The 15,931-nt window shown below is 40.9% G+C and overlaps 3 protein-coding genes across 3 annotated transcripts; all 3 read right to left on the reverse strand.

Moving 5' to 3' along the window:
* Positions 1 to 4: 4 nt before the first annotated feature.
* slc52a3-1 (solute carrier family 52 member 3-1) lies at positions 5 to 4,657 on the reverse strand. The gene is made up of 4 exons (XM_049752763.2): positions 2,889 to 4,657; positions 1,246 to 2,286; positions 847 to 970; positions 5 to 610 (listed from the first exon to the last, which is right to left on the reverse strand). Exons 2-4 carry the CDS (start codon positions 2,244 to 2,246, stop codon positions 398 to 400), a joined length of 1,338 nt encoding a protein of 445 aa, XP_049608720.1. The 5' UTR covers positions 2,247 to 2,286; positions 2,889 to 4,657; the 3' UTR covers positions 5 to 397.
* Positions 4,658 to 4,814: 157 nt separating this feature from the next.
* On the reverse strand, positions 4,815 to 7,596 carry LOC125988034 (ubiquitin-conjugating enzyme E2 variant 1). The gene is made up of 4 exons (XM_049752767.1): positions 7,499 to 7,596; positions 6,375 to 6,520; positions 5,452 to 5,577; positions 4,815 to 5,243 (listed from the first exon to the last, which is right to left on the reverse strand). The coding sequence occupies exons 1-4, from the start codon at positions 7,518 to 7,520 to the stop codon at positions 5,097 to 5,099; spliced, it is 441 nt and encodes a 146-aa protein (XP_049608724.1). The 5' UTR covers positions 7,521 to 7,596; the 3' UTR covers positions 4,815 to 5,096.
* An 821-nt stretch (positions 7,597 to 8,417) lies between these two features.
* peds1 (plasmanylethanolamine desaturase 1) lies at positions 8,418 to 13,874 on the reverse strand. The gene is made up of 6 exons (XM_049752764.2): positions 13,672 to 13,874; positions 12,813 to 12,932; positions 12,633 to 12,724; positions 12,404 to 12,548; positions 11,769 to 11,981; positions 8,418 to 11,692 (listed from the first exon to the last, which is right to left on the reverse strand). The coding sequence occupies exons 1-6, from the start codon at positions 13,805 to 13,807 to the stop codon at positions 11,571 to 11,573; spliced, it is 828 nt and encodes a 275-aa protein (XP_049608721.1). The 5' UTR covers positions 13,808 to 13,874; the 3' UTR covers positions 8,418 to 11,570.
* Positions 13,875 to 15,931: the final 2,057 nt, after the last annotated feature.

The raw sequence follows: 15,931 nt of genomic DNA on the forward strand, positions 1-15,931 counted from the left end.
TGGGTAAAAATTCTGGATTGTGCCACTTTATTAAAATATAAAGAAATCAAGTCAAATTCGATGGAAATATCACTTATCCAATTATGCTACCAGTGCAGTACCCAGCTTCCATCCATCCATCCATCCATCCATCCATCCATCCATCCATCCATCCATCCATCCATCCATCCATCCATCCATCCATCCATCCATCCATCCATCCATCCATCCATCCATCCATCCATCCATCCATCCATCCATCCATCCATCCATCCATCCATCCATCCATCCATCCATCCATCCGCTTACCCTGGGGTTGTGGGCATGCGGGAGCCTATCATTTTGGATCAAAATAAATAAACCCATACTCATCACATACAAGTCTATAAATCAAAATGGGATAGTTAGTAGATAGTTCTCAGGGTGGACATTTGGTGTTGCAGAAGTCCCCAGCCTTGAAGAGCATTAAGACGTTGACCAGTGGAAACATGACAACAGAGCCCACCAGTGACCCTGCTTGAGCTGCTGCACCACACCAAACAAGAGCACTATGACTGCGGTCACGCAGGATGACGCCTACCATCACTTTGACGTAAGACAAAGTTCCAGTGAAGAGGAGCCATGAGAGGACCTGGTGAAGGTGAAATGGACAACATTGGACTTGGATGGTTATTTTTTGCCCCCTAATGCTAATCAGCTGTAAGCAAGTTTCCATAAATAAAACAACCCATGTAAAAATCTCTAATCACTTAGGAAATGAACAGAATTGTTTTTTTTAAGAAACGGATCGTTGCCATTTCCTAGATAAAGCTGCCGACAGATATGATGTCACACAGTGTTTACGCAACATGTTTGCGTGTCACTCACTATGATTACTTCTCCTGCTATGGAGCCCTGAAGTAAAGGACAGGGGCTCATGGCGGCCATGGCCATGTTATAGCTGCCAAAGCCTGTCCCCAACAGCGCCAGCACACCCAGAAACAGAAGAGACCTGAAAGCACAAGGAACCGGCAATTACACTCACATGTAGTGAGTCTACACATGATTATCATATTTAGGCATTTATCATTTTTTACACCCATCCATCCATCCATCCATCTTCTATACCGCTTGTCCCCACAGGACTCACGGATGTGCCGGAGCCTATCCCAGCAGTCATTAGGCAGTAGGCGGGGGACACCCTGAACCGGTTGCCAGCCAATCGCAGAGCACACAGAGACAGCATGTACTGAGTGTGATTCAGCAGTGTGAGTGCTCTAATGGTACCTGTTTTGAAAGAACATTGCAACGGTGCACGCTACTGGGTTGGCCACTGAAGCCAGAGCGGCCGAGAGGTGATAGGCCAGGTTTCCATAGGGCATGCAGGAGTATGTCTGCACGGAGGGCAGCACGCCATTGGTGGCGCCGTTGACCCACACTACCAGGATGTAGATAAAAGTCAGCTGGTACACAGAGTGATTGGGCTCTGCGGGTGGGGGCCCTATATGGCCCTCCTCCTTATACTGCCATTTTCGATCCTTTCCATCAATCTCTGCCATAGGATTGTCCAGGCCGGAGCAGACCGACGCCACAGATCCCTCCATCAAATTTTCATCAGATGGCAGACGAAGCCTGTTAAGTCCGACAAAAGCAGCCAGACTTATGCACATCATGGCTGTCAGGAAGATGAAAAACACCTCCGTGGAAAAATTGGCAGGTAGATATTCTGTCTGGAGGGCCCGCATGTTCCCACTTGTGCGGTTTCCTTCTATCCCCTGAGTAGAGTTCACACATTTAGCCATGCCCACACCTTGGGCCAGAGCCACGACACCGGGAACAAAGCCGCTCAGCCCTTCCCCGATAAAGTAGGTGGTGATGTACTCGGCTGGAAGCTGCATCATAAAAGGCAGGAAGGTGACAGAAGAGGTACAGTCCACTAGCGAGAGGAAGAAGGTGATGATGAAGAAGGCCGTGCTGTGCAACGTGCCAGCCACGACAGTGGTTCGGTCCCAGAAGAAGGTGAGCAAGATGCAGGACAGGACGCCAACGGAGAGGATGGCGTAGATGACGGCACGTTCATTCAGGCGGCCTGGGCTGGCTTTGTGCATGAGCGTGATGAACAAAGGTCCCACGTTGGCCATCTGGATGAGGACGGTCAGGTAGGAGGGCAGCTCCCAGCCCTCGGGGAGAGTGTTGACGATGAGCGGCAGCTCTACCCACAGGCCGTTGACGGCCACCCAAGAGCCCAGGCCAAAGGCGCAGGCGAGCATGTGGACCAGAAGTGCCATCCTGGCCTGAAAAAACAATGCAATTCCTTTTGTGCCACACCTGGAAGACAAAAAATCATCTGTAAACAAAGAGAATTGCACCTTCCCTGTTTAAAACATTCTATAACTCTTAAAACTCAAGTCAAAAATGTTCTTTGCAATAATGTTGTACTTGCCTATCCGACCCGGCTAGTCTAAACACTTTGAATTAATATTCTCTCTGTGCAATATAAATTAAGCGGAATAATCCGTAGCAAAAACATTTTTAGTCCCATTTGAAGAGAACAAAAACTATGAAAAATACTTCTGTCAAAAATACCCTAACTTTTTCTATGAACAGGTTTTTTTTTTACATTTTGAGTGGTTCTAAATTGTCTCCACTTAACTTCCTATGGAAAGTTGGCAACAGCACAAATGTTTCACTCTAATTGTCACTGCAGCTGTAAAAAAAAAAAAAAATGAAGCCCATCAGGAAAGTCAAGGTGTCTGCTCAGAAGTCTGAAGCTTCAACAATGTGGGCCAGGTCACAGAACCCGCCGCTTCCATGATGATGCCCCCCCCCCCCCCCCCCCCCCCCCCAGTTGTCCCACTCCTAGAAACACCCCCCAGTGAGGCACGTTCAAGAAAGCAAATAAACAATGCCCAATTACCCAAAATACTCACACGTCGCCTTCGGCGTCCCTGCAGGCTTCAGAGACGACTTTGTGTCATCACGCAAAGACGTGGAGTGGACAGGTAGATGAATGGGTTGGGGTGATCACATGGTTTCCGGGGTCAGAGTCCAGTTCAGCTGTGACTCCTGCATAACAGAGAGGACGTCTCTCATAATCAGGTCAGGACATTTTGCAAGTGTTTTTTAGTTAGCCAGGGTCACCTAGGAGTAACCTGGCACAAGTCAGAGTGATATGTGAAACACTCTGCAGAGTTCTCCACAGTGTCAATCTGGGACTAACCACTCCTCTGTGATCTCCTCTGGAAAAGTGTTTTCCATGAAAAGTAACAAATTGCACAAGGGTTTTCTAATCATCCATTAGCCTTCTAGCAAAATTAGCAAACATTAACCATTAAAATACTGGAGTGATGGTTGCTGGAAATGGGCCTTGATACGCCTATGTAGATATTCGTTTGCTGCAAGAATAGTCATTTACCACATTAACAACGTATAGAGTGTATTCCTGACTAGTTTAATGTTATCCTTGTTAAAAAATAATATTAAAATAACAGTAGATTAGTCAACACAACTGATTTTCAAATGGCTTGTCTTGCCAGGTAAACATCAGAAAGTTTGTTGGACTCATACAACAATTTAAACATTCAGTCTGACTCAGAGCCAGGGTTTGTAATAGATTTGTAATAAATCAATCTGTTTGTAAATACATTAAGAATTCAGCAAGTCACAAGTATTGAATTGAGTAAATCATCCAATTTACAGCCAATGACAGCACAGTGCACCAAAGCAGTCCTCTGTGAAGGCTTCATAGCCTGGCTTAAGCCATCTAGCCCTTCCTATAGAAATCTGTGCTCTTAAGCTGGTTTCTCAATTTTGAATGTTTTTATGGTTGCATAAGTCACCATGACACTGCAATCTATTTTTATCATTATTATTGGTGACATATTATCAGAAAAAATGATAACAGCCTCACCCTTTTACGTCAACTCTAAAACCTGCTAAACAAAAATATATACGTATGAAAAAATAACACATTGCATATGTATATCACCATTGAAGCATAAAAATGCCTAAAAAGATTTTGACACAGTCCTGACTTCAATTTTTTCTTGATATTTATATTTAAAGCACTTTTTTGTTGTTGAATCACTGTAATGTTCTGTAATGCATGTGCCTAGACTTCATGTACAGTATTTGCTAATTTTACTATAAAAGCTCTTTAACTTTTGTTCTATTACTCAACTGAGAAAAACGGCCTGACATAGGCCAAGACCGATTTTGAGTAGTCAGATGTGCGGATTATAATATTTAGAGTTTAAAAAAGACATTTTGAGCGTTACAAGCAAATAGTAGCACTAATTTGCTGGAACGGACTTTATTGTTACTCTTAAAATGATCATTAATACCGGACCTACTGGTGTTTATTATTGCGCTGCCCCATTGCTTGTTGTGGTAGACCTGCAGACATTTTTTTTTTTTTTTAAATAGTGTGTGCTGCTGCTGTCCTCTTTGCAGATGTAAAGCCCGGATTTGGCCATTATTGTCAAAATAAATGCTCATTCTCTTCTATATTAGGCGTATCAGTCTTGACCAGAAACTGACCACCAGGTTAAGCAAAATGCTGTTCCGCAACCACACCAAAGCCTACAAAGTGTGATTTAATGAAAGAGAAGTGAAAAAACAATTGCACAAATGGTCATTGTTTCTACTTTCAAGCACAATTTAGGCACATTGACAGCAGATGTGATTAGATATAGCGGGCCGCCATGCGCACGATTAGAACGAGTCCGACATCTACCCGCGCAAGATATAGAGGTCACGCCGTACTGCCTGCAAAAAAAGCTACTTATCAGCTTCTATGTATACTGCATGCACACATTACACCTTTCTACGTTCCAAGAAAGAAAAAAACACAAAGCTTGATTACATCATTTATGTTACTGTACAATCTGCCTTTTTCCATAAATCATAAAAAAAGATGTACAGCATTCAAATGACCACAACTAAAAGATCCGGCCTAGGGAGAAGAGGGAAACGGCCTGGAATGACGTGTGTGTGGATAACGCTGAGTGTGTGTCTGCATTGGTTAACAGCTCCGCCTGTATTCTTGCAACCGATGGAACGTAGGGAAGTTAGCCAAGAAACGAGGATGCGACAGACGGGAGGAGGAAAAGATGGAGACAAACAAAGCGCAGGGGGGCTCAGTTGCTATAGATCTGGCCCTCGGGTGGTTGAGGGAGCTTCATGTTCTCCTTGGAGAGCATGAGCTGCCGCAGCTCATTCAGCACAGTCTTGATCCTGGAGACGGACTGCCACTTGGCCAATGTAAGAACCGCGCTCGTGTTAACCTGCAAAATCAAAAACAGAAAGACCCATGTGAAACCCAAGACTGGATTAACTGCTGCGTCAAATGCAAGCGATGGGGCATAAGAAGGCAAGGCATTATTATATCGTTTAAATATGTCATATCAGGTGCATCTGCTTGTGCCTCTGCACACGTCAAATTGTCAATTGACAGTTGAGACGTGAATTAGCATTTGATAAAGTGTTACGTACCGCGCCGTTGGAGGTGTGCACGCAGCTCAGGTTGATCTTGGTCACAAATCTGACAGACGGCGGTTTCTCTGGGTATTCTGGTCCACATTCAATCTTCAGATTATACATCCGGTTTTCGTAGGTTGTCTGTGGAAGAGGTTGCTTGGTGAGTATGCGAGTGTGTGCGTGTGTGGCCCACACTACGTAGATGAGATGAAGATTAGCAATCCTTAGTAGCAAATCCATCAAACATAATGACTACAACGCTCTGTTAGTCAACACTTCCTATTTCAGGACATTGTTGTGCATTTTCCTTATTGCGGAGGCTCATTCTTGTTAAACATTGTTATTATAACAAGGGTTATTAACTAAAACTAAAATCATTTTTAATAAACAAAATAAAAAAAACAAGCTTTTCAAAAGAATTAAATCACATTTTTATTATTATATTTTAATCAATCGACCTATAATTAGTCCAAATATATTTTGACCTTTGTCAATCAATTTGACACATTTAGCTTTTGGGCTTAACTTGTTTCGGTATTACCGTTTGGCTGTACAAAGGAATGAAGGTGGAGCCATCATTGTCTGAACAAAGGAATACAATGGCTAGTTAAGGTGATCTTGCACTTAATAAACACTTGATATTAATATAGAATTCCAAAAACTAAAGTGATACAACAACTAAGAAAACCTACACTGAAATAAAGCATTTTAAAAAGAAACAAACCCCAAAAACAAAAGTCAGAATGCTAACTCTAATGAAAACTCCCAAACTATTCTAATCCTGGTTTCTAACTTCCCATGAGGCATATAAAAGGCAAACTCATGTTTCATTTTGTTTTCTGTGTGGGTTTAAAGGGTCACAATTCAGTCAGATTCTGTTGGCAGCATGTTTGTTTTTGTCCATGTTCAAGTCCTTGTTTCAAATGGTTGCCACTTACTCGAGGAGGGCCGAGGATGACTCCTCGCCACTTTGTTAAGGTCACGTCATCTTCATCTTCCAGACCCCAGCTCACGGTTCCATCTCCGATACCTTTCAGGCCTTCCTCGAGCTCTTCAAGTAGCCGGAAATTGCGTGGAACAGTAACTGCACACAAAACAACCGATTTTTTCAAATCAGAATAGCCTTAATGAGAATTTGTGTGACGTCACTTCCAAATTGGGGTAAACCAGTACAACTGAATCATTATCTCCTTAATCATTTCATTTTGTCAACAAATTATAGAACTTACTCTTCTATTGGTTGACAAGTTTTAAACGCAAGTTCACACCGAGCGACTTAAACGTAGTGCGGCCAGGACATGTCATGCACTTGTGGCATGGTGAGCAGGTGCGTCATCCTACTTGCATTTGCATTTTTGGTTTGAAACTTCTCATTTCTGACACGCCTTGTATAGTGATGAGTGAAAGAAGCCGAGCATCTGTGAAGAAGCTATTAAAGAAGATTTTGTCCTTCTGACGAGTGCTGCATCATTTGGCCTCTGCGGTGAGATGAGATGGTGCAGCTTGCATGCAAATAACAAACCAAGAGCCAGAATGGGGAAAAAAACACACCTGCCTCTTTTCGCTTCCCCTGTTGTGTCAACAAAAACGCTTTTTCTACGCAATTACAAATACATAACTTGCAAAGGCACCAACAAATGCTGACCGGTAAGGGTTGGAGCTCAGAAGCCAATTCGTCAAAGAGCTTTTTGGCTGAGAGGCTAACAGCCAAGCCCTTTGAGCTAACCACGGCTATGCATCCGGCTACTTCCAAACGGACTGGGTATAATGTTACGTGCGCGTTGGTCGTGAGTAGTTCGGCTGCAATAAAAACAATCTAAATACTGTCAATTCTTAAGCAGTCGTAGATTTAAATCGCAATTAGCATATTGAGCTAATGCTCATTGCTTTCAATGCATTATCGCTGGCGGGTCCACCTATAAAACAGCTTGTGTATTTATATATTAAAGACACATTCGGCCATGGCTAACCTTCCCCTAGTGATCTGCAACTCGCATATAAATAAACAAATGGCTGCGTTTTAAAACTTGGCGGTAAGTATATTCCGTTATAACGTATTTACCGGATCCGGCGGCGAGCGCCATGGCGATGGTGCTTGAAGGTAGCGCGCCCGTCGTTTAACCCCCTTATATACGTCACGGGCGCGCACACGCATTTTTTTTTGGGGGGGGTTCCTTTTTTTTTTTTTTTTTTTTTTCTTTTATAAAGAAGAATGCAAAAAATGATTAACATTTGACAGGTTTCCAATACTTGGCCCTCTGGTATTTGTTTGAATGTTGAAAGAGAGAGGACAAAATCATATAAAGTAAATACAGTAAGTAAAAGCATGAAACTTTTGGGAAATTATCTAAAATAAAAATAAATATATGAGTGATTTTAGAATAAATACACTAAGTAAATGCATGAAAATTTTGGGAAATTATCTAAAATAAAAATAAATATATTTATGAGTGATTTTAGAAATACGTCTGGTCTTGTACTTGTTGCTGTAAATTGGACGTAGGTTATAATACAAATGGATCAACTACAAAACCTTAGCAATGCATTTAAACCAAAGCTGGACAAACTGGTAGAGCGCACTTGAGGCTTAAATGAAGTCACAATTTCACTTAGTGGACAAACAGTGTAAAGACACTAGCATGTATGGAGCAGAGCAGACCAAAAAATAATCGGCCAAATTTGGGCCGATGTTGATTATAGAATAATCGGTGGGGCCCAGGTCTGAACTGGTAATAATGCAATAATTTACTCAAATGTCCCTGTTTTCCACAAATCCAACCCTATGTACACGACTTTGGTCTAAATGTTCTATTTATTCTAGGCAATATATTTGAGGAAGATTATTTTTAGTTTGTTCGTTTTAAAAATGTTCACTTTTTTTTACTTGCACAAAAATTAGACAGAGATAAATCATTTCTATTTCTTCTTTTAAGGTTTGATAGTTTTGCCTATGGTAAAGTAATAATGGAAAGAAACTGGCATAAGTACAGAACTTTTATTAAGCGTACATATAAATAAACACTTTAATACATTATAGACATTGTACATCTCCCTAATGGAAGATAACAAAAAAGGCATCAAGGTATATTATTGTGTTGTCTATCTAAAACTTGCCTTGCCTCACAGAAAGGTCCATGAAGTCTTACTGTTTAGCTGACAAAGGTTTACAATAACTCAAATAGGGAGCTGATAAGGCGATTCAACATCCAAGCAGCGCAACATTTGTACGAAGCAAGTCAAATAATTCCAGTGACTGAACCTTTCACGAGTTCAAAAAGATTCTGCAGTGACGGCCTTTTATTTTGAAAACTCCTTCATATGTAACATCTTGAGAATTAGCCTCAACCCTAACTTAACCTTACGCCAATAAATAAGCCTCCATTTTTTTAAGTCAATTCTATTAAAACGAGTTGTGGCAAGTTGTAAATAGCTAACATTTGTAGCGACGTAGTAACATCAAGCATCCTTCTAATGTCATGGCAAAAAAAAAAAGTGATAGACTGTAAACACCAAAACTTTGCCCTAAACCCGAGTACTCCCAACACTGACACAACATCTCCAAACAAAACAACAACCATTGCCCAGCGTGACTTTTCCAAAGTGTTTCCCGCAATACTCTACAAGCACTACAGAATCGACATTGTATTCTTTTTGCTCCCGACCCACACTGAAGAAAAGTCAAGGTTGCAGCAGCCGGAACATAAATCTATACTCACAAAGACCTAAATAGAATCCCTATATTGACGACATATCTGAATAGAGTGACTCCCAACCATTAGTCTGCTGTGAGTAATCATCATGGGTGCTGTGGGTAAATGATTCAATTTCACTTCTCTTAATTTTGTTTATCGTGTATTCATCAGAAAAAAATATCTTTGGTCATCTATCTAAGCCAGTGTACAATCAAAATATTTCCAACTAGATTGCAGAAGGTACAAACAATTAAGCTGTTGCCTGCCAATCAACAACTTTGTTTTCCATACAAACTTTTGACATTTTGATTCGGTGAGATTTTTCTAGACGGCTTGCTAATGATTGGGAAACGTGGTTCTACTGTCAGCCTAAATTCAATAAAATCAAGTATAAAGGACTCAAATAGCAAAATATTCATACATTGTATACAAAGATGTCACTATCTTTAAAGCGTCACAACAATCAAGCCTTTTGACCAGGATGCGCCTTGGAATGAAGACAGTTTCTGTGGGTACTTCAAACCTGGGACCAACATGGGGAGCACATCATAGATGATATTCTACTCTGTTCAGTGGCTGCATTCCACTGCTCGCAACAAACTGCAAAGTTCATGGGTTACATCCTCAACCATAAGATGCAGGGTTTTGTTTCATGATGCACTTTTAAAGGCGTCTGCAGTAGAGCTTCTGGAAATCACTGTAAACACTTCAGGAAAAGAAAGAAAGGCATTTGACTCCAATTCCAACGGGTTAAGACATGAAGTTACGCTGCATAGTCATTTGCTGTATGACACACTGACGAAAAAAATTACGAAAGACATGAAAAGGCTTCCCACCGGTGACTCGATGACCTAATCGCATCTGCAACTGAAGCCCTTTTAACGTCACAGAGGTACAGGGGTGCCTTGAAATACGAGTAACCACGATCTTTGATACATGAGCCTTAATTTGGAATTTTTTTTGGGTGTGTCGAAATGAGAGAAAGCTGAAAAACACGCACAGGCATATATACATATACCTTAGTGGGCAAGAATTACAGCATTATGAAATCATCATGCACAAACTGTTTACGTTCTATTTCATTTTGGCATGCTTTGATAAAGGTCAATATTATACAATGCTATTTTTCATCATCAAAAAAGTCAAATTTTTTCCCATGGTTGATGGCCTTTCCATTCATTTTAGATGATTTGCGATATGAGTCTCTCAAGGCACCACTGTAATAGACCACGGGTGGGAATGGAAACGACTCCCACATCGTACAAAACGTGATCTGCTGTGCGGGATCTGTGAGCAACTTGAGTTGAGCGAAAAAGTTCTGCAAAAGAGCGAAGATACAAACAATGTGTGGCGTGTGTAAGGCAGCTTGAGAAAACATGAAAATAATAAATAAAACCGGACAACAGAGCGGACAACCTGACACACCGAGGCCACGCCATGAAGTACAATCGGATGTGACTCAAAGCAACAGCTTGGCTCATCTTCCATTAAAAAGATTTTGTTTAAAAATGCAATATTTAGTTTAATGCCTTTTTTTGCTCCGTTTTTTTTCCTGTGGCAATGAACTGGGCTTTTGTTTAAATGACAAATATTTTCCTATTTAAATACTAGACAACTTTTTATATAATGCGCTCCAATACAACATCTACCTATTATTAACACAAACTTTTTTTTAAGCAAATGTACACATTTGAGAAGCAAAATTCACCTTTGGGATGCTTCGTTCGATTTTGCAAGTCGCCAGTCAGCACTTTTAAAAAAAAATGGGTTGTATTTTGTGTCAGAATGCAATTTTCATTGTATTAAAAGGAATTGTCATTAAACCCGCAAGTCTTTGATTTCCTTTTACTTTTTGAACTGTTATTAAGAGTCATTAAGGTGTCAAAGTTTCAATACTGACAAAGCCACCGTTGTACAAGGCTTTCAAGTGTTTTTTTGAAAAAGCCTGGAAAGGGCAATGGTTTGGATATTAGTCTGACATCGTGTTAGGCTGTGCATCCAAAAGTGTGCAAGGTCGCCAAATGTAACAATAATTATCGATCAATTTGTTCTTTTACCGTGGGTGTTGGTTAAGCTTCCTTGCTTCTCTCCACAACCAAAAAGAACTTCAATTAGGTGCGAGTAAACAAAGACATTGAGATTCAGAGGTGCTCAATAGAATCCAAATCAACATCCGGGAAATGTTCCTGACTTCACCCTCAGTAAAAATGTCCTCCAAAGGTATTTGACATGACTTTCTGTGCAGACGTTTCATAAAGTGAGCAGTTATTGTTATCAAAATATATTGCAGTTTGTGAATAATATCAAAAAAATCCTCTTGAAAAATGGAAAATGTACAAGCGTTAAAGCTATGGCATCAAAACCTGTTAGTTTTTCTTATGGATTACGGCGAGGCAAGATGGGGGGGAATCTTCTGAGGTAGGGCGGAGTTAGCCTGTGGTGTTACTTGACTTTATGAGCCCATTTGAGATCATCAGCCCTAGGCTTCTCCCCCGTGACGCCCTGGATAAGATCCTCCAGGTTCTTCCAGAAGCCCACCTTCTCCAGTGGGTAGTTGAGCCAACCTGAAACAAGGCTACTCTGTGACGACACTCTCACTAGCTGCACCGGGTGCAGATCCTATATGAGAAGAAGGCAAACCTGTAGTGATGCAGAAGTACGTCTCGTGCGGGGACACGTGATGGATGCGGTGGTGCTTGCGAGGAAGAATAACGTGGCAGTCCTGGAGGAACACCACCCAGCGAGGCAGGCCAAAGTACGTGTGGGACCACTTGTGAATCTGGTTGGTGAGGGTCACGAAGATGCCAAGCGCAAACAGGTAGCAGTACCATGGGTAGAGCTGGTAGATCTCCGCTGGAATTAAAAGGAGAGCAAATTAGGTTGACCTATGAACTATCAAATATTAATTAAACGGCACATGGCATACCAATTTTTTGGAGCTACTTCCCATTGCTTATCCATTTTTTTGCGGGGGGGGGGGGGGGGGTGCAAAAGCCCTAATTAATTCAATATTTTTAGTAGAGTCTAATCACTAGAAAAAAATGTGAAGCGTTTTATATTTTATCATGCACATTTGGAGCGTCATACAACTGTCTACTCCACTCACCGTCTTTATGGTTGTACCATTTCATTATATATGAAATGCGCTATATAAATAAAGTTGTATCGTATTCTAAAATTCCTCTGACAAATTTGTTTGTGGAACTGCACAGCGTGCCGAATTAAATGCTCTCTCACACCACCCCTAATCCAAGAGCATCATGCAAAGGACTCACCAGGGGAGAGAGTGACGAAGTTGAAGGCCATGTTGGCTAGCGGGACGATAGTTAACATGCAGTTGTCGCCATTGGTCTCAATGAAGTCGTGGCGGGTGATGGCTGTGGGATCAATGTGGTGCTCCCTGAAGGGTCGGATAAAGGCCTGTATGTCGTAGAATGAATGGACAGTGTGAATGCAGGAAGGAAAAATACTCATGGGATGGGAGTGCAATGCAGTTGAGATGACCTTTCCGAAGATGGGTAGATCCACCGACCCCCACGTGTCAGCCCCCCAGTGAACAAGGCCCGAGGCAAAGTCCGCAGTGAGGATCCCTGCCACTACACGTTCGTTCATAATTGCAAGAGTCATTTGGTATGCTGTCATGATTGGATATCTACTTTATCTATACTTTGACTGTGTACTTACCAATAGCCAACAGGATATGCCACAGATGCCCCAGATGGAAATTGGCAAGGAGGTGAATGAAATTGAAGGCCATGAGAGAGAAGCAGAGGAGGACACTAATCCATTCTTGGCATCTTTTGCCTGGAAGAACAATAGGTCAAGAGGAGCTTCCGGTACAGCATTTTCGAATACAATGGGGCCATGAGGGTTGTTCCGAGACCATGCTCATTACTTGTTATGTGTAAACATTAAGCTAGAAGACATTAAAGCAAAGTTATCTGTTGTTTTAATTCACCCCTCTCCCCCCATTTTAACTTCTGGGAGTGTTACTGAAAGGTTTGATGCATTTTTTGAGTCGGGTCAGTTGTATCTACTGTAGTGACCTTCTGATCTCAAACCGGCCACGGCAGCTCCACCTGATATGACTTCATTTGATCCTAATCAAAATTCAAAGATTAGTATCCACTCGATGATGCAACTTCTTTTGTGTTGTTACGTGACTTTCGCTATAACTTAAAATTGACAGGCAGCAAAATGGCTGGCAAGTGCTCCTTTGAGTTTACATGTATTTCCAAACTATGAAAAATACTCTCAAGACCCGGAATAGCAAATATTTTGGTCGACTGTCAAACACAAATCGAAGCAACCTCACGTGAGTACTGTTGTGCAACGAGCACTTTGGCCCAGACGAGCACCGCAATGTGGTCGTTAGTGTATTTATCAAGCACGGAAATGCTTATTTTCTTATCCGTGTTGTTTATGGTATAAATGTGACTCGGAAACTCCAGTAGAGCACGTAACACCTGGTCATGTCACAACCCGATGGTGCCGGAGAAACAAGCTAGCATTGAAGACGAACTAGCAACACAGATCGACTCACCTGGTGAATATAAATTAGCCAGTTCTCGGGCACCGGCGTGTTGAGGACCCCACCGAGCTGCACCTCGATCAGGTCCCTGGCGCTCGGGGTTTTGTAATTCCTCTCTACACCCGCTTTCGTCCACCATTCTCGCCATTTCTCCACTTTGGGCCCAACCCCTTCAGTTGAGTCTGTCTGCTCCTCGTCAGGAGCCAACAGAAACGTCAATTTCTCAGCTGACAAAGAGCGGAACGTTTTGGACCAATCGAGTACAAGAGACTGAGGCCGGCAGCCAATTATCACGCGCAAAGGTGTCCGCGTCTGACCAATGGCGTTGCAAAAAGGAGAATACACTTCCTGACCCCACCCGACCTGTTTTAGGAAGCCACAGACCCTCCCCCCAAAATTATGCTGTACCATGGGTTGTACAGCAGATGGCGACAAAGCGTAGTATACGTTTTGGCTATATGTCAAGGCTCGCAACCTTTTAGAAACTGAGATCCACGTTGTGCATACTCAATTTAACTTTACGGAGAACAATAATTTGAATAACAAACGCAGCTCAGATCGCATCTTGCTCAATGGCCAAAAAATGTGGTGCAGTTTTCAATGGGCAAGTTCTTTTAATGTTATGTTAATAACCTTGATTCAAAGACAAAGAGAACCCTAAATAATTATTAGTCATAATATACAAGTGGTATCAAATGGCTCCCAGATTGATACACACGTCTGGAACAACACATTTGCTCGAAGCTTGTGGACTTCTTCAAAACAGTTTAAAGTCGTGGCAAAGTACATGAGTTTAAAAAAAAAAAAAAGACTTGTAAAGTTACCAAATTACCCAATGTAGTAAAAGTTAAAAAATAAAATACAAACTCGGAAAATATATTGCAATCAATACAAAAGTATAAACGAAAGTATAACTTTTTTTTCGCTCAATAACAGATGACCAGTGTCTTTGTTCACCCATCTTTACCAATAGGCAAAACAATTCAGACATTTCCATGCTCTTCCAGAAGGTACACTAACCCTGTCCACCTGTTGCCATCCATACAATAGAAGAGCTAAACAGCCCACAATGTATGACTGTATTTCAGCATTCTGTACATATTATTTGTGATACTTTGTTTGACGATTTGACGTGATTTTTTAACGAAACGCTGACCTTGAAGATGATGGTTGCTGCTTTATTTTTTATACCACAAGATGGCAGTCAATGCTCAGTCAAAAGTGCACTAGTCGAGGAAAGGGCCATCAAACTTGAGAATTACGACGTCAAGTACATTATTTCTAATGTATTTAGGAAGACATTTATATTTCCCATAATGAGACAATTTGCATCAGGTTATCATAGGTAGTGTTGTAAATGAACAATCAGCAACAGACAATGAAATATTAGAAAGGGATATCTTAATTTATATATCTATTTTACTTTGGCAATAGTACTTATTGCACAACACAATAATAACAAGTAATTTAAGCGCTATACAGCTTGTTGCGGGGGGGCGGGGGGGGGGGGGGGTTAAGGAATGAAATAGAAAAAATTGGAACGTTTTTAGTATGGAGGCCTTTTTCCAGTTTCTACAAAATAAACGAGCCAAATGAAAACACAGTATTTGTTAATTTTACTTAATACATATAAATAGAAAAATCAGAAAAAGATAATTATTCAGTATGGTTTTCTCCAAAACTGGATATAATAATTATAATTTGATACTATTGACGAGGTATATAATGGAACACAAAAGTCAGACAAGGATCAAATAATAATAAACATCAATAAATTGATCATACGTGATCAATCTGGAGTTGCGTTTGTGCTGACGTCATAATTACGCAGGGTGTAAAAAAAAAAAAAACTGACAGCATCGTGGTATTTTCCATGATCGTCTTTAGAGGGCGTGATCGGACCGACTATCAACAAGTTTTGTGGCTCTGGTTGGTTTTAAACGCTAAGCAATCAAACATGTATGCATTTTATTGTTTCTTTAGATTGACTGTTTGTCATCCAAAGTCAAATAATGATAATATTAATAAAAATGATTACTATACTACTAATAATTTATATATGTATACATACATATACATATATTATATATAAAATATATTTTTTATTATTATTATTATTATTATTATTATTATTATTATTGTTATTATTATTATTATTATTATTATTATTATTATTGTGAATACCATGGAGTTGTGGGTCAGTGCTTTTGTCACATACGTCACACACCTGCCGAGCTAAGTCACGCCCCTCGACTGCAATAAAACTTCTCCC

The sequence above is a fragment of the Syngnathus scovelli genome, chromosome 2, assembly GCF_024217435.2.
Source record: "Syngnathus scovelli strain Florida chromosome 2, RoL_Ssco_1.2, whole genome shotgun sequence".
NCBI lineage: Eukaryota > Metazoa > Chordata > Actinopteri > Syngnathiformes > Syngnathidae > Syngnathus > Syngnathus scovelli.